The 17,910-nt window shown below is 44.3% G+C and overlaps 1 protein-coding gene across 2 annotated transcripts in view; it reads right to left on the bottom strand.

Annotated features, from left to right (window-relative positions):
- Positions 1 to 9,483: 9,483 nt before the first annotated feature.
- Positions 9,484 to 17,910, bottom strand: part of UBE2T (ubiquitin conjugating enzyme E2T) — a 12,678-nt gene continuing 4,251 nt past the window's right edge. For both annotated transcript variants that reach the window (XM_015415606.1, XM_015415604.1), the window contains exons 3-7: positions 15,454 to 15,523; positions 14,515 to 14,620; positions 14,006 to 14,104; positions 13,024 to 13,107; positions 9,484 to 9,725 (exon numbers count right to left, since the gene is read on the bottom strand). In XM_015415606.1, coding sequence (XP_015271092.1) covers positions 9,597 to 9,725; positions 13,024 to 13,107; positions 14,006 to 14,104; positions 14,515 to 14,620; positions 15,454 to 15,523 — 488 coding nt within the window. In that variant the 3' untranslated portion in view covers positions 9,484 to 9,596. The remainder of the gene's footprint in view (positions 9,726 to 13,023; positions 13,108 to 14,005; positions 14,105 to 14,514; positions 14,621 to 15,453; positions 15,524 to 17,910) is intronic.

Raw genomic sequence — 17,910 nt, 5'->3', positions numbered from 1 at the left:
ATTAAAAAATGAAATGAAATAAAATATTCTGCACTTATTAAGTTCATGTGTATTCATATGAGATAGTATCTCTTTCACACACACACAGGAAATGAAATTCCAAAATCAATGGTTGTCCAAGCTAGGATTTTGTATATTTTACAGGGATTTTTATATTAAGTCTGACATCTGATATTCTACATAATAGCTCACATGTATCATAGTCTTAGCTGTGAAATGCCCCAAACAGACACACAGAAAACAGATTAAAAAACAAAAAAAGGTGACATGATAACTCAGTATTGAGCCTAGGACAATTGGAATTAAGCATTTGTCCCAGTTAAAGTGACTGTAAGGCAGCTATAAAGAAAACAAACCCATGCAGTATTATGAGAAGCAATACTAACAATTTTAGGGAATAGAAGTTTGTATCATATGTTCAAATCTAATGTCAGCCTACTGGTAGAGGAATTTCATATTACCCTTTTTAAGCCGGTTTGAAGCCGTTTTTGATCCGTCGTGGAGTAAACCGGTATAGGGCTGCCATTTCACACATGACTTTCCCCTTCCAGTAGAGCTGGATCTGAAGCGGTTTGCCATTTCAGACTGCACTGCTTCCCCCCCCCCCATTTCTCGCCCCCCCGGGCGATCTCCACCTTTTTTTAACGTTCGCTTTAGAGCGCTATAGCGCTATAACAACACTCCAGGCATTCCTATGGGGTCGCTATAACACTGTTGCATTATAGCGTTATAGCGCTATAAAGCAAATGTTTTTTTTAAAAAAAAAGCCGGAGTGGAAAAAAAGCGGTGGGGGAAAAGCGCATCGGAACCGGGAGAGGAAACTGAAGACTACTTGGAAGCAGTTGGCAGGTAAAATGCTTCAGCCCCATTTCCTAAATGGGACAGAAGTGTTTGTGTGTGAAATTACAAATATATTCCAGTAGGGAACCGGTTCTAAAATGGTTCTGTCTGAAATGACAGACCAGAAACCGTTTGGGAACCGTTCCTCTTCCGGATTATATCGTCTGTCTGAAATTCCTCAGTACATTCAACTGGAACGATATTAGCTTTTTCTGTACAAGCTATATAGCATGCTTTCTGAAGCATATTGTGAACAAAGAATACCACTTATTTTTTAAAAATAGGCAGAATATACCCCTGTGCAAATATAACTTCTCATACTTTAAACTGAGAAAAACAATTGAAGATTTTGATCTCTCTACAGACTGTAAGTCTCCCAAAACAAAAGATTTCCTTCCCAGAGCACCCTCTTACCTACAGTTTGTAGGTCAACAACTGCAAATGGAACCTATTACATTCCCAACCTGCCAAAATGAGGAAGCACATCTGCTGGTCACTTCCCTGTGGTAAAATCCCATACCACTGGAGACCATGTATGAATATCACAACCACAGGGATGGGATTAATTGCATGAGTCTATTGAAAAGGATGTCACTTGAGTAGGAAAATCCATAATAGTGTTGTCCAAACAGTTTCCCACAGTTCTGGGTGCTTGACTGAAAATGAGCAGCCACTTGCCCCTACTGCTGTCCGACTCCTGAGGCAATCCGTTCCCAACAACATTTATTCAGAGAAGTGAAGTTTATTGAGACAGTAGTGCTACAGGTATCATAACTATTTCATGTTAAAACTGGAGAGAAAGCGCATGAAGCAAAGAGATATACATAACTCAAAGGGGTCCCCTGATGGCCCTCAGCCAATCAGGTAGCCAGCAGGAGCCCGCCAAAGTAACGGGTAACATTTCCCAGGAGAAACACTACACCAGGCACTCAAGGTCCTATAATACAGAAGACAGATAATAAACACAGTGTATGCACAGCAGAAACTAAACTCAGCATTCCAAAGCATCCCCCCCCCCATCTACATGACAGCCAGGCAGGAGGCCTAGCTGACATTCTGCCCCCCCCCCCAAAGATCTCACCCACCAGGCTTAGAAGGATACATTTTGTGAAATGCATGCACAAGCTTAGGGGCATTAACATAAAGTCCAGAACCCATTCATTATGGGAGGGGTAAAAATCTTTCCACTTTATTAGGTAATAAAGATGGCCACAGTTTAGCTTAGAGTCCAAAATTTCAGCCACCTCCTGATGCGGTTCACCATCCATCATCAGAGATGGAGGGGCTGGTGGTCGAGGTCTCCACTTGTTCGGTCCCAGATCCTTTTCAGCAAACTGAAATGAAATACAGGATGCACACCTTTCAGAGATTTAGGGAGTTCAAGTTCAACAGCCACATCATTAATTTTCCTAAGGATCTTAAAGGACCAATATACTTCCAACCCAGTTTCCTCCTGGGTTGCAGACCCTTCAAGCTCTTGGTCAACAAATATACAGAGTTCCCAGGCTGCAAATTCCATTCAGGAGCCCTCCCCTTGTCGGCCTGGGTTTTATAATCTGCCTTGGCTTTATCAAGAGTCTTTTGTATGACAGACCACTGGGTTTTCAGACCCTGCCACCAAGTTGGCAAGTCCCTGGGACCTGGATGGGGTATCCTTCGTAGGTAGAGGGGCCCCCTCATACCCGTGCATAGCTTTGAAAGGAGACAGTCCAGTGGAACTGTGCACAGAGTTATTATAACTGTATTCTGCATATGATAGTAATTCGGCCCAATTGTCCTGTTGATAATTTGTAAAACACCGAAGGAATTGCTCAACCACCTGATTGACACGTACAGTCTGGCCATGAATCTCTGGATGATGAGCACTACTGAGCCCTCGAGTTATGCCCAGAACCTCAAGTTCTTTCCAGAACCTAGAAACAAATTGGGCCCCTCTGTCGGATATTATTTTACTAGGAATTGAATGCAGTCTCACTATATGATGCATGAACAGCTTTGCTAGTACTTTGGTGGTAGGTAGCTGTTTACAAGAGACAAAATGTGCCTCCTTGGAAGAGATCCACCACCACCCAGATCACAGTATGTTCTTTACTAGGGAGTAGGTCCGTAATAAAATCCACAGATATTACCTCCCAGGGGCAACTAGGAGTCTCCAGGGGCTGTAAGGTACCAGGGGGCTTGCCCGGCCTGCATTTTCCCATCAAACAGGTTTGGCATGGCCCCACATATTGAGAAATGTCAGCCCGCATGTGCGGCCACCAAAACTGCCACTGGAGGAGGTGCAAAGTCTTTAGAAAACCGAAATGTCCAGCAAGCTTGGATTCGTGCCCAAAGTACAAAACCTCACCCCACAGGACAATTGGGACATACAGTTTGTCCCCTCGATACCAGCAGCCATTGGGGTTTTGCTGGATAGAGGTGTCCTTGCCAAGTTCTTTGGTATCTGCATCAGTGAAAGCATCTTTGAATTTAGCAATCTACGGTTCCCCCTCCCCTCCCAATTCAGTCTTAGCACGGCTGCATGTCGTCACTGCACCACCCAGTTGGAAGGGGGTGAACATGGAGTCCACTACCTCCTCCCTCTGACTGGCATGTTGAGGGAGGCAGAACAACGCGTCAGCAAGGAAATTGGACTTCCCAGGGAGGTGCTGAAGGGTGAAATGAAACTTAGGGAAGAACTCCGCCCACTGGAGTTGTTTGGCATTCAGATTTCAAGGGGTGCGTAAAGCCTCTAAGTTTTTGTGGTCTGTCCATACCTCAAACGGTACCCTCGCCCCTTCCAACCAATGCCACAAAGTGGTCAGGGCCAACTTGATGGCTGCTGCCTCCTTATCCCAAACTGTCCAGTTGCGCTCAGTAGAATTGAACTTCTTAAACACATAAGCCAGGGGGTGGAGTTTTCCATCAGAATGCCCCCCCATAGCAACATCCAAAGCATTCACCTGGACCACAAATGGAGTGATGTAAAATGGGTTCAGAGGTAAACAAGACTTTGAGCTTATCAAAGGACTGTTGGCACTCCAGGGTCCAGTTCAGCTTGGCACTGGGCTTAGTAGTCTCCGGCCCCTTCCCTTTAGTCTTTAATAAATCTGTTAGGGGCAAGCTCACTTGGGCAAAGTGGGGGATGAAGGGCCGGTAGAAATTTGCAAACCCTAAGGGTTGGAGCTGCCTTCAAGTGCGGGGTGCCTCCCAACCCAACACGTCTGCCACCTTATGCAAGTCCATTCCCAGCCCCTTCCTCAAAATCTGATAGCCCAAGAAGTTCACTTCTTCCTTATGGAACTCGCATTTAGAGAGTTTGGCAAAAAGCTGGTGATTGTACAGAGTCTCAAGAATCTCCTTCACCAGAGCAACGTGGGAGTCCTTATCTTGTGAATAAATCAGGGTATCATCAAGATAAACCAGGACCCCTTTGAATAGGTGCTTGTGCAACACTTCATTTATTAAGTTCATGAAGACCCCCGGGGGCCCCGCCAACCCAAATGGCATTACCAAATATTCAAACTGCCCCAAGGGTGTGTTGAAAGCCGTTTTGTATTCGTCTCCCTCCTGGATGCGAACTCGAAAGTAAGCATCTCTCAGATCCAACATAGAGAATTTTTCCCCCTTTGTAGCCTCCATCAGGAGCCAGTTTGGTTAAGTGCGCAAACTCTAATCTGGGAGGAACAGGTTTGATTCCCCACTCCTCCACTTGCACCTGCTGGATGACCTTGGGCAAGCCATAGTTCTGGCACAGCTGTTCTTGAAAAAGAGCAGTTTTTGTCAGAGCTTTCTCAGCCCCACCTACCTCACAGGATGTTTGTTGTGGGGAGGGGAAGGGAAAGGAGTTTGTAAGCTGCTCTGAGACTCCTTCGGGTAGTGAAGGGCGGGGTATAAATCCAATCTCTTCTTCTTCGTCAAGAGGTCTTTGATTAACAGGAGGGGATAAGCATTAGTGGTGGATACTGTGATGATTCCTTGTGTTAGAGTGTGTGTGTCTCTTTAAAGGTTTGGTTGCAGTGCAGAATGCAGAGTATTTTATTTTTATTTTAACTTTCAGTTTATATACCGCTCTAACCCCGAAGGGTCTCTGAGCGATTTACATACAATTTTAGTTACCTATCTAGGGCCACATTATATAGGGGAGTGACTGCGTACCGGCACCCAGGCAGCAGAGCTCTGTTGTTATACGGCTCTCACAGTAATCTAAGTACACACAGAATCAAATTAAAATTGCCGAGTAACATCACAGAGTATCATCATAAAGAAAAACCTAATTCATCATATCATTTATCAGGCCGTAGGGCCATGGCACTGCAGAGAAACTTTGCTGTTATTTCAGTTATTTCTGTGTCTGTGTTATCGAGCAAGAAAAGAAGCTTAAAATCATCAGGGGACTCTAAAAAATGGCCTAATATGGGATATAGAAGATCCCGACGGGACACCAAATAGAGAGGGCACTGGAAGAGAACATGGGCAACAGTTTCAACACAATCCTTCCTACAAGGACAGCACCTGCTAGGATAGGGAATCCCTTGGAATCTGCCAGATAAAATAGCTGAAGGAGTTATACGGCTCTTCCAAGCGGGCTTCGGATGTTATTCTTCTCAGTGTTCTATCTCCTGGCGCCTTGGAACGGGTCTTAAGTCAGCGACTCTCTCTGGCGGACTCATCCTGGTGCATGGCCCTGTGCCAGCCGCAGCTCCGGCTCATGTCCTACTGGCTCCGCCGCGCCGCCACGTCACCACGATTTCGTCTCCGCCCGGATTCTGCCGCTCAATGTCATGCTCACTAGGTCGCCAGGGCCGCTCGTCAATCGCTCTGCCGCCGCCGCCGATGCTCCTGCTGCATGCCGCCCACAAGGAGGGTGCCCCCTGCCACCTAGGGGTAGAATGATGGAAAGAGACATGTGGAGTATGATTGGTGGATGGCAGAGTGTGGGAGGAGTTATTCTGTGTGGTTCTGTGTGGGTGTGTCAGTGAGAGATTGGAGAATGACAGTTGGAATAATGACAGTTGGTGAAAAAGCAGTTGATGTTGTGCAGTTGATTTTCAGTCAGTGAGACCTCTGACAATGCTGTGTGGAGTCAGAGAGTGAGAGAGACTAAAGAATCTGTGTGGGATCCGAGAAGGATCAGTATATGGGTGTTAAAGTGCTACAGTGGACAAGTTCATTTACAGAAACCTTATTCCCAACCAGTTAAATAATTACCAACTTCTTATTTTGTTCCCCTTTCAATAAATCCTATGTTATTTAAAAGTATCCCAGAATTCATATCAATTCTTCCTCTGGACCACAATGGATCCCTGAAAAGCCTTGAGCCTGTAATAAGAGAAACAGAAGGTTTGGAAATCCTTAAATTCCTGGTGGCAGCCAAATATACCCAGTTTTACAGAAATAAAGAGCACTTTTTAAAAGAGAAACCTAGACCTCCCGAATAGGAGGTCGTCACAAGTGGTGGCAGCAGTGGGATACAAACATCTGGAGGAAGAGAACATATTAAAGAGAGATAAGAGATAAACAGAGTTCTGTAAAATACAGTACAATTGTAGAAAGAAATACAAAAAGGCCGAAAAATTTACAGAAACCTTATTCCCAACCAGTTAAATAATTACCAACTTCTTATTTTGTTCCCCTTTCAATAAATCCTATGTTATTTAAAAGTATCCCAGAATTCATATCAATTCTTCCTCTGGACCACAATGGATCCCTGAAAAGCCTTGAGCCTGTAATAAGAGAAACAGAAGGTTTGGAAATCCTTAAATTCCTGGTGGCAGCCAAATATACCCAGTTTTACAGAAATAAAGAGCACTTTTTAAAAGAGAAACCTAGACCTCCCGAATAGGAGGTCGTCACAAGTGGTGGCAGCAGTGGGATACAAACATCTGGAGGAAGAGAACATATTAAAGAGAGATAAGAGATAAACAGAGTTCTGTAAAATACAGTACAATTGTAGAAAGAAATACAAAAAGGCAGAAAAATGAGAGTTTCTAGGATTAAAGAAAGAGGCTCTGATCCAAAGATGTAAAGACTTAAATTTACCTCATGAAGGGAAAAGTGTGGAAGACCTGAGAGTTATATTGATTCAAGGCACTATGGAAGCCTCAACCCCCCATCCTTCTTTTTCCGGAAGAGGATGGGAGCAGCGAAGGGCGAGGGGGCAGGCCGAATAAAGCCCCGAGCCAGGTTTTTGTCAATGAATTTCCACAACTCCTCCTTTTCAGTGGGGCTCATGGCATACAACTTTCCCTTAGGCATTTTATGCCCCACCAATATCTCAATAGCACAGTCTGCATTACGGTGGGGCAGAAGCTCGTCTGATTCCTCTTCCTCAAACACCCTGGCCAGGTCCCTGTACTCCATTGGGATCAAAGCAAGCTCCTCGTTGGCCAGGCATGCCCGTTCCAGGAGAGCAGGAGGTGCTTCCCCCCACTCAGCCTTCCATACATGCCTATGACACTTGGGAACGGAGAAATATAGGGCTCCCGCACTTCATTGGATATATGGATCGTGGTCTCGTAGCCAGGGGTTGCCTAGCACCATGGAGAATCGGGCCACTAAGTTAATTACGAAAGCCCTTTGTTCCCAGTGGGGCCCCATCCCCATGACCACTGGTAGTGTTTGGTATTTGCAAGCCGCTTTCATGGCAGAGCCATCCATCTGGGTAAATATTAATGGCTCAGGGAGGGTTTGCACTGGGACCCCATACCCCGTGACTATAGCAGGGCTTATTAAGTCTCTGGAACACCCAGAGTCTATTTATTTCAATTTGTGTCAACTAAAGCCCTCACTCTTATTTGAGTTCCTATCTTGGGGTTTATAACCGACACAGTCAGAAAGAATAGAGGAGGGGTGTTGCTCACCAAAAGTGGCGCTAGCTGCTTTCGGACCTGCTGGTTTGCACCCTTTACAGCAGGTCTCAGTCTTTTCCTGCCAGCTGGTTGACTTCTTCTCCGCTGGATGAAGCTCTGTCAGGGCCACCGTCCACATCAGCTTGGAGGGCTTTTGGTGGCTTGTTGTGCAATGCCCCTTGCTTCACTGGGCCCCCCGAACTACACCGCTCTGGAGGTCTTTCTCCTCTAGGGACAAGATCCGTTGGGCAGTTAGCAGCGAAGTCCCCCGGCTCACCACAGCTCAGGGATACGTCTTGTCTCATCCTCTGGTCCTGCACTGGATCTCGGGGTTTGGCACATTGTCCTCTTGCATTGGGTCCCATGGTTTTAGGAGCCCCCTTCGGTTGGCACAGCTTAATCAGGGAAGCTCTATTCTCAGCCTTGCTGGCTTCTCTGATCCACCCACAGAGGGTCAGGGGATTTCCGTGCCCCAAGACCTGTACCAGTAGGGCGTGATTCAGACCAGCTCAGTAGTGCTCGAATAGTACTTCTTCGGGCCACCCCATACATTTGCAGCATACGTCTCGAACTCATCGGAGTACTCTCGCACCGACCAGTTTCCCTGGCAGAGGTAACGTAGTCTGGTTTGTGCTTTCTCTAACTCCATAGGATCTTCAAACTGTCTCCTCCACACCCACATGAAAGCATTGACGTTACGTAGCTTGCGGCCCTGAATATTATGTGGGGCCATGAACCAGTCAGCTGCCCGGTCCTTCAGGCACGAGCCGATGTAGTCCACTCTTTGCTCATCTGAGGCAAAGGTGGGACTCCAGTCTCGGAGGAACTTGCATCTCTGCACTAGGAAAAACACCAACTTCTCCAGGCTACCATCAAACGTGGCATCCAGTAGGTTTTGATACCGATCCAGTCTCGGCAGAGGGGCAACTGGAGCGGGACCTGCGGGGGGTACTTTGGGGGGAACCTGCCCTGGGGTTGCCTGGCCCGGCGGGCCCAGAGCAGGGAGCACTTGGGCCAGATGTGCAGGGGGCAGTGTGGTGCCCCTTGGCCGTCTTCCACCCCCATCCGGGGCTCTGCCACGCATCTTGTGTTGGACAGCTGTAGCGACGATTCTAGGTAGGTCCAGCATCATCACATGCATCTCCTGTCGCAGTTCCGCATTCTCCGCGTGGAGTTCGCACCACACACGCTCGAGATCCAGTTCCTGCAGCTCAGGAGAGTAGCATAGATCCTCTTGTAGGGTACCTCCATACTGCCACTCAAACGTAATCCTGCGAGGGTCGGGCATCAGCGCCCAGCTCTCCTCAATCTAGGTGCTTTGCTTCAGATCAGTGGGCCAATGGAGCAGAGAAATTCCCAGCTCCACATTTGCTAGCAGTCACGTACCCCCATCATAATTTACTGCAGCCTTCCAATATCTCAGTCCAGCCATGTGACCTAATCCATGAAAAGTACACCCTTCTATGTCCTTCAGATCACGTTCACTTTACCAAAAGTGTGTTGCAATTTCCAAAATTACTGAGAAAGGGAAGGCTGGTGCATAAAACAGTATTTATCCTAACCCTTACCTCAGTAATGAGCCTGAAATCATCCGCACACATCACTCTATCAAACTAACTGGTCCTGATCCATCAATGACCATTAGTCATAGGAAGATTAAATATTTGTTGTTTATTCTTAACACATGAACAAAATTAAAGAAGAGACAAAGGAACATTTAAGAGTCCTACAAGTAAAACAGCAAAATGTTTTTAAAAACACAGACAGATCCCACAGTGGCTATTACAATGAGATCACTCAAGCGACTGGAGGGGTATTACATAATGTGTAAATAGTACATTAAGCATGTCAAGCCTATTTAAGAGATGGAAAGTAAAACTAAAAGCAAACATTGACAGACAGGGATACTGCACAGCAGCAAAGCCTCTATGTTTTTGAGCAAGGCTTTTTGGAGAATCCACTCATATTACTTCCTTTCCTTTTCTGGGAAGCATTAGAACCTTTCACTTGACTGGCCTCACTTTGGTGGTTCTCTTCATCTGGGTTTTCTGAAGCCTGGAATAGTATCAGAGAAAAACAAGTGAGAGAAAAAACACAAATCTTGGTTTCTGTGTTCACACAGCTCAAAGAACCAATGGCTTCATTCACATCAGGAGAGACTACTCAGGCTCTCCAGTCCGGAACTTCAGGAGCTGCGTAACATGCATTGCCTTCAGAACTGAGGCCAGTCAGCCCACCTGCCACAGCCTATTCTTGCCACCTCCTCAAGAGCTGTGAAAGCATCCCATCTGCAGACCTAGAAACCAGAGACTTAAATTTCACATCCTACAAACTCCACCCCCCCCATACTTTTATTTTTATAATTGAGGTTTGGGGGACTACATCAGTTTCTAGTCCTCAATGAGGGCAGTGCCTGGACTCAGAGTGGCCCCTGGCATGCACTTGGCCTGTAATGAGGGGATTATAGGCTTGAAAGAACCACACAGCAGGCTTGATGAAAACAACTAAGAAACAGGTTTATTTCAGTGGTATGTGTGGCCTGGTTGTTTGTTTTCCTTTTCTACAGCCCTCTCAGTATTACAGTAACAAAGTTACTGGAGAGCGGGGACCTGAGAAAGGGCAACAATCACAAAACAGATCTGCTCGATTCAGACTCATAACATAGGACAGAAAGGCTTTTAACTCTTTTTGACAGGAATAGAACTTGAAAATATCTAAAATCTTTAATGGACCAACAGGCCCCCTAACTTTCTCCCATCAAAATCCAACAGTTGACCAGCAGTTAAACTGCCAAACTATTTTCCCCCCTTTTCAACACTCCAATCCACCATTTGAAAGTGATTGGCTGAGGCTCTTGGAGGGTAGAACTTGAAACCATCCATCACAAATATCACTTGCCACATTCAGTGGCTCAACAACTAAGTTTGTGGTTAAACTTCCTTTTCTTCTATTCTCATATCTTACTTTCTCTGTTCTGAAACTAGGCAGCCTATTTTGGAACCCCTCGCAGTACTTTCTTTAAAGTATTTATGTGTTGCAATCCTAACAAAGGAAGTTCTCTAGACAGCACATAGAATATTAAAATATAATAAAACCATTAAAACAATATATAACCCTTAAGAACAATCAGTGGAACACCAGAAACCTCCTAAAGCAATAAATCAGTCATCAACATAAGCCTGGGGAAACAAGCATATCTTCACCTGCACCTAAAAGTCACCAAGTGAAGTGTTAAGTACAGAATTTCCAAGATCAAATCTTCACCATAAACAAAGTTCTGTGTCTAGTGGCCATCCACTTCAGCTCCAAAGAACATTAGACAAAGAACTTACTCCATACTAAACAGGAGGGAGCAAGCTCTGGAAAGTATGGCGATTCAATCACCATGCGAAAAGGGAGTGTTCTTGATAAAGATAGACTGAATTTACTGCAATTCAGCTGCCTCTTCATTTTATAGTCATATTCCTTCAAAAACAGCTTCTTGAAGGAATTATATTATTAGGCCTAGATGCCCCCTTGTGTTTTAACTGAGTAAGCACAGATTTTCTTTTCATCACAAATTGGTGAATGTTTAATTATAAGTAGAGGATACAATTGTCATGGCACTGAAGACCGCTTAGTGCTTTACTGAAACAGACCAAACTGTTATTTAAGCAGCCACAGAAAAATCTATTATCTGCTGTGGCCCTGATTGCCATGCCTACATTAACAGAGGTGAGACAGGCATCTGATTCATAGCTTTTTTGGCCTTAGCACCCAGACTCTGGAATCCCTTCTTTACAAGGCTTTGCCTTGGCCTAGTACTCCTGCTATTCCAGGCAGAACTTCATTCACTTTTGATTTCAAAAGGGGAACTTTGCTAAAATGAGGTGACTGGTCAGAAGGAAGTTAAAAGCAAAGATTAAGAGAGTCAAATCCAGGATCCCTGGAAATCATTTAAAACTATACTAATTGAGGCCGAGATAGAGTGCATACTTCAAATCATGATGGGTACCAAACCTAAAAAATGCCATTGTGGTTAAAGACTCAAATTAAGGAAGCCAGACAAGGCAAAAAAAGGCTTCTTTTTAAAAAGTGGGAGGTTTCCCCAATCAGGGTGAACAGAAAGGATCACAGGTTCTGGAAAAACAAGACAAGCAAAAAGAGACTCTGAGAGAAGCAGATTGTCAAAAACATTAAGACAAACAATAAGCATTTCTTCAAATATACCAGGGGCTAGAAACAAGCTAGGGAGATGGCTGGGCCTCTAGATGACAAAGAAATAAAAGGATTGCTTAAGGAAAATGGGGAGACAGATAGACATAACTCATATTTTGCATCAATTTTCACAAAAACAGACAGTTTTAAAAAGGGGGTGAGACAGATTCATGGAGGAGAGATCCATCAATGACTACTAGCCATGGTGACTGAAGGGAGCAGCACAGGAGGACCTTGGCCCCTGTGCCCTGTTTATTTGGCCCTCCACGGTAAAGTAAAACCCACTATTTACTTTGGGTTTGGCCAGTGGGGTAGGCAGGGGAAGCTTACATTCCCGGATACAAGGAGAAGGCAATACAATAAAAATGTTAAAAGTTTCCAAGCCTGCTACAATCTTCCATCAAGGGGAGGAAAGAAATCACAATTTCTGCATGCTGTTCTCCTTCAGCGAACTACGTGCCCAACAGATACTACAATCATTATTACTAGACACACAACAAACCAGGAGAGAATATTGACCAAGTTACAACTTAGAGGGTGGGGTTCCAAAGAGAACTTGTTGATCTTCAAGTCTAGCAAAAGTGAACAGATGTTTCATCTCCCTAGAATCAACAGGTTCCCCTGAATCTTTCCAATGTGATTTTGGGAGTTGGAAAACCTTTTCAGTTTCACCAAAACCCTTTCTTCTCTACTGATCAATTTCCCCCTCTACATCAACACTAAGCATGTGCATGTTGTCACAGGTTTTAGGAACAAGTTGCAAGTCAGACAGAATTCCAAATATTATTGTAACAGGGTAAAGTCCCAAAACGCTTACTCAGGGCATGTTTTACGAGATCAGGCAGACATAAACTGCAATAAACCCTCACCTGAAAAATTCCTGCATTTTTCTGTGATGTTTCGTGCTACATGGAAACCAAGAAAAAACCTATCCAGCCAAAAATAAGGTATCCCGGAAAGGAAGAGTTAAATGCAGACACTTGTGTATCATGGCACATTCACAGTACTTCCACTCCACAAACTTAATTACATGAAGACAATTAAATGACACAGATCTGAAATATTTCATTGGGTACAGCAAGACTACACACGTGAAGATTAACCTTATCTGCACGCACACACACAACCTTTACAACAAATTATGTATATTTCTTACCATAGTTGTCTGGCTTGCATATTTCTCAGTCCACTGTCTGGCATTTCTCAGGAATGCTTGCTTGTTGTATTTATACTCAGAGGACTAGACATAATTAAAAAAACCCAAGAGACAAAGAGTAATTATGGCCTCTCAGTCATAAGCCATACTTACGTTTGATGGCAGATTTACTAGACAGCACAGTAAATTGTTTAACCCTATTTAAGAAGACTAATCTTTCAGAGAAGCCCTAATGTTTTATATAAAACATGCAAGTATCATCCAGTTTCAAAAGTCTAAGCTGGATCCAGCAATCCGCAGCAGAAGGTGCTATAGTGGATGCAGATCTCTGCCGCATTCTTCTTCCCCCAGCAGTCTTTCCCACCTTCGGGGAAACAATTCCCAGGGTTGCAATACCCACACGGATATCACACTGGAACCAAAAGAATTTATGAAAACAGAAATTTATAAGGCTGTGTTGCTATGCCTGCAGAAGATGGAGGAAGGGACCAACTTTGCCACATTCATCTGTCACACTGCAGCCTCCCAATTCATGTGACATCCTGCAACTCGGCAAATCAACTTCCTAGAGTCAGCAGGGACTGATGGGGGGAGGGTAGTGCAGCAAACCGCATCTTTCTTTCTGCTAACAACTCTGCTGGATCACACCCTCTATTTGCACATTATTCACTGCTTCAGAATTAACACTTTTCCTTAGATAGACTGGCTAGAAATAGTATTAATCAATTTTGGATCTAGAAGATAATGTACTGCAAAAAAGCAAATAAGCCAGTGTGTTCAACACAATTAGATAACATGATACCCTATTCTCTGCTCTTCTCCTACCCACTCAACCTCCCAAATGCAGAGTTTTTTGTAATGCTTAAATGTCAGATGGGTGCTTTGGATAGATCCTACAAACCATATCTCCTTGTGCAGCAAGCAGTGACATGGCAGTTTAATGTTCAAAATCAAACACACAAATTAAGAGGAGGAAACTTACTATGTCAGCCATGAGAGGGTCATCAGGATTGGGCTCATTCATAAGCATTTGTATGGAGGTCAGCAAAGTTGCAATATTCAGTGATGGCCTCCACGCACCCTTCACAGAAAGAAATGCAGTATTACTGGGAGGAGGGGAGTAGAAACAAGAATATGGTTTATAAAGCAGACACAAACCATGCTCCCCCTGTCAGGTCTTCCAGGCATCACTGCAATAGATAAGGAGGCAGCAATCAAAATATCAAGCAATGTATGCAACCACAAAAAAAAAATCATAAAGTCTTTGCAAACATTAAAGGCAAGCAATATAAAACAATTCAGCCTCATAAAGAAGCCCCGACAAATTAGCCTATTAGTAATTCCTATCCAAGTCAATAGAATAACACCAGTAAATACAGCAGAAGGTCTCTTTGCACAATACACGTGCCAGGATTTGCACTCATGTGCAAACACTTGGGCTTGCCAATTATAGCTGCTGTCAAAGAATTCCATTAAAGCAGCATTCTTTACTTTGGGTGGCAGTCTGAGAACGTCAAGACAAATTCTTCCAGAAGAGTCAATGTTGGGATGGTAGATGGGAGTCAGAAAGCGGATCTTGGGAGGCTCAAATGGATACCTATTTAAGAAACAGTTTAAAATATATAAGAAATAATTCTGTTTTTAAAAAGAATCAAACATAGTGTATCGCAACTTCATGTCTACTGTTTCTGCTTCTCCGTGCATTTTTAAACAAGTCTAAAATCTAATTTCTAGAAGAAATTTTAAGCTTTAGACTGATCTCAAATTCTCCAGATGCTACAAACACAACTACCCCTTTCAGTCATTACATTTTACCCAAAGAGTGATTAACACATGGAATTCACTGCCACAGGAGGTGGTGGCAGCTACAAGCATGGATGGCTTCAAGAGGGAACTGGATAAACATATGGAGCAGAGGTTCATCAGTGGCTATTAGCCACAAGGTATAGATAGGAACTCTCAGTCTGGGGCAAGTGATACACTGTATTCTTGGTGCTTGGGGGCAACAGTGGGAGGGCCTCTAGTGTCCTGGCCCCACTGCTGGACTTTCTGATGGCACCTGGTATTTTTGGCCACTGTGTGACAGAGTGTTGGACTGGATGGGCCATTGGCCTGATCCAACATTGGCTTCTTTTATGTTCTTATGTACCACCCTTAGGGAGAAAATGCACTGATGCACAGTTCCCTGATATGCACAATCATCATTTTATCTGAAAGGGGCAACACATGTATCTTGAACCTCAGTACACACAAATGAGAACCATATGCATGGTAAAACATAGTAACTGAAAAGAGATATGACAGCTCTCATTTTATGATCCTATAGGGATCTGCAGTCTAGTCTGTCATCAATATCAACCAGTTCTTTCTATTACAAGGCCATCTTTGTTCAACACATCTCCTCATTAACAATAAAAATTCTCTTCTTACCTTACAGGCACAACTACTTCCAAGTCAAAAACACCTTTTTCATATGGTGTATCTGAAGAACCCAAGATTTCTGAAAGAGACAGATATTTAAAAATGTTAACACTGCCCCCTTTAGGTGCTTGCTGAAGGCACTGCAAGAATTAAGTTCCTAAAGAAATAGCAATGACAACTTCATTATAATGAATTTTCCTGCACTAAACTTAAAATGTGTCTGTCCAAGAAACAAAAACAGAGCTTTCAAAGGCTCTGACTGTTATAATTCATTTAGCTTTGGAGTTCAAAAGTACTGGAGACTTTGGATCAGGATGTGGCGATTGCTACTGTGAAGGTCTTTACCTAAAACCAAATGTAGAATAGAGATCTATTGAGATATTTGACACAACACCTGGATTAGAAAAGGAAATTTCCTGTTATGCAGGTTTAGCTTCAGATGTTTTTAAATCTCTGCATGTATGTGTGTGTATAATAAATGTATACAGTCTTCTCCTGCATTAAGAATAATAATTGATCCCAGTTTGTTCAGCAGAATTTTCACAGATTCAGACTTAGATACAGTATAAACTGTAGAATAAATTATCAATATATGAAAGAAATAGTCCAATTAGTTCTATCTAGAGCTAACAGACTAAGATGGCATCTCACACTAAAACACAAAGTGAGTGATTAAAATATGGAATTGGCTGTGAGAAGATGTAGTGATGGCCACAGGGACAGACAGAGTTAAAAGGGGATTACACAGATTCATGGAGGATAGGTCTATCAGTGGCTACTCGTCATGATAACTCAAGGGAACCTCCACATTCAGAGGCAGAAAACCTTTGAACACCAGTGCAGGGAGGCAACATCAGGGGAAGACCTCAGACTCAATGCCCTGTTTGTCCTCCAAAGTAGGTGGTTGGTCACTGTGTGAAACAGGATACTGGAATAGATGAACCACTGGTCTGTTCCAGAAGGGCTCTTCTTATGTTCTTACAAAGCAGCTTCTTAGATTTGAAAGCTCAAAGAGGATGAAAGCCAGACTGCTGTACCATACTTTAATGCCTTGCCAGTAAAGGTAAAGGTTCCCTTGCTCGAAAGCCAGTCGAATTTGACTCTAGGGTTGCGGTGCGCATCTCTGTTTCAAAGTCCGAAGACGTTTCCATGGTCATGTGGCCGGCATGACTAAACACCAAGGCGCACAGAACGCTGTTACCTTCCCACCGAAGTGGTACCTATTTATCTACTTGCAATTTCTTGCTTTCGAACTGCTAGGTTGGCAGGAGCTGGAACTAGAGATGGGAGCTCACACCATCATGCGGCACCCGGGTCTCGAACTGCTGAACTACTGACCTTCCACAGCCTGCAGTTCAGCGTCTTAACCACTTGAGCCACTGCAGCTCCTGCCTTGCCAGTACCTATCCTCAAAATTAATGAAGTGAAACAGGCAAGAAACAAAAGCAACCCCTCAATATTTTGTTTTTAATTGATTGGCAGTGCTTAGCAGGGCTGTGTGTTCTACAATTCTAAGTAAGAACATAAAAATGATTTCATGGTACCAACTATAAAAACTCTGCTCCTGAGAATGCTCTCTTTCTTTTAAACCAAAATACTGTCCAAACAGATTTGAAAGGGGACTTCCGGTTATGGCTGTGCACCTGGCGAACGACTCTCGGGTCAACTCCCGGAGTCGGATCGCCCACACGCTGTCTGGAGGGATCCCGCCGGTGCGGAGATCCTAAGGAGCCCTTGTTAAAGGAGCTCCGAACCAGGGGGCGCATTTGGGAGTCTGGGGGATGCCTCTTGCCGGCACACAAGCCGGGAATTGAGGCTCCTCCGCCAAAAGTCTCCCCTGCCCCAAACGGCTCCAGCTGCGCTGTGCCCCGCAATGGGGTTTAGCAAAGCCCCCGGCAGAGCGGAGTGGTGAAGCGGCAGAGACTGATCCGAAAACGAAAGTGAGCGAACTGTAAGTTGACGTAGTAAATTTTGAGCAGTTGAAAGGCTTCCCCCCCCCTCGGATAAGCGGAGAAGGGAGGAGGGGACTCCCCCACACCCATAAAAGAGACTATAAAAGAAAAAAGCTATAAAGGGGGAGTGAAGCGAAAGACGGGAAAAGCAGCTTACCTTCTGGGAGGGAAGAAAAAGCGGTGGCTGGAGAGCCATTTGGAGAAGTTGTGGCGAATACTTTCAAAGTATAAACAAACTTCTAACATGGCGAGGAAAGCACAAGAAAAGCTGCCCAAGAGGATGGGCGGGACTTCCTGTCCTAGCCCAGTCTCTGCAGTAGCTGCTGCCAATCAACCAGAGAATGAATTTGCTCGTCATCTGCTGGCAGAGCTGCAAAAAATAAATCAAAAACTTGACTCCATGGAGGGGGCCTTTGGATTACAGCAAAAAAAGTTGACAGAAACAGCCGAAAAGGTGGATGACATTGCTAAGAAGTGTCAGGTATCTGCTGATGAAGTTCAAACAGTTAAGAAG

The sequence above is a fragment of the Gekko japonicus genome, unplaced genomic scaffold, assembly GCF_001447785.1.
Source record: "Gekko japonicus isolate JY-2015 unplaced genomic scaffold, Gekko_japonicus_V1.1 scaffold2640, whole genome shotgun sequence".
NCBI classification, from domain to species: Eukaryota; Metazoa; Chordata; class Lepidosauria; order Squamata; family Gekkonidae; genus Gekko; species Gekko japonicus.
Note: the sequence above shows the minus strand (reverse complement) of the source record. Positions and strands in the feature narration are given on the sequence as shown.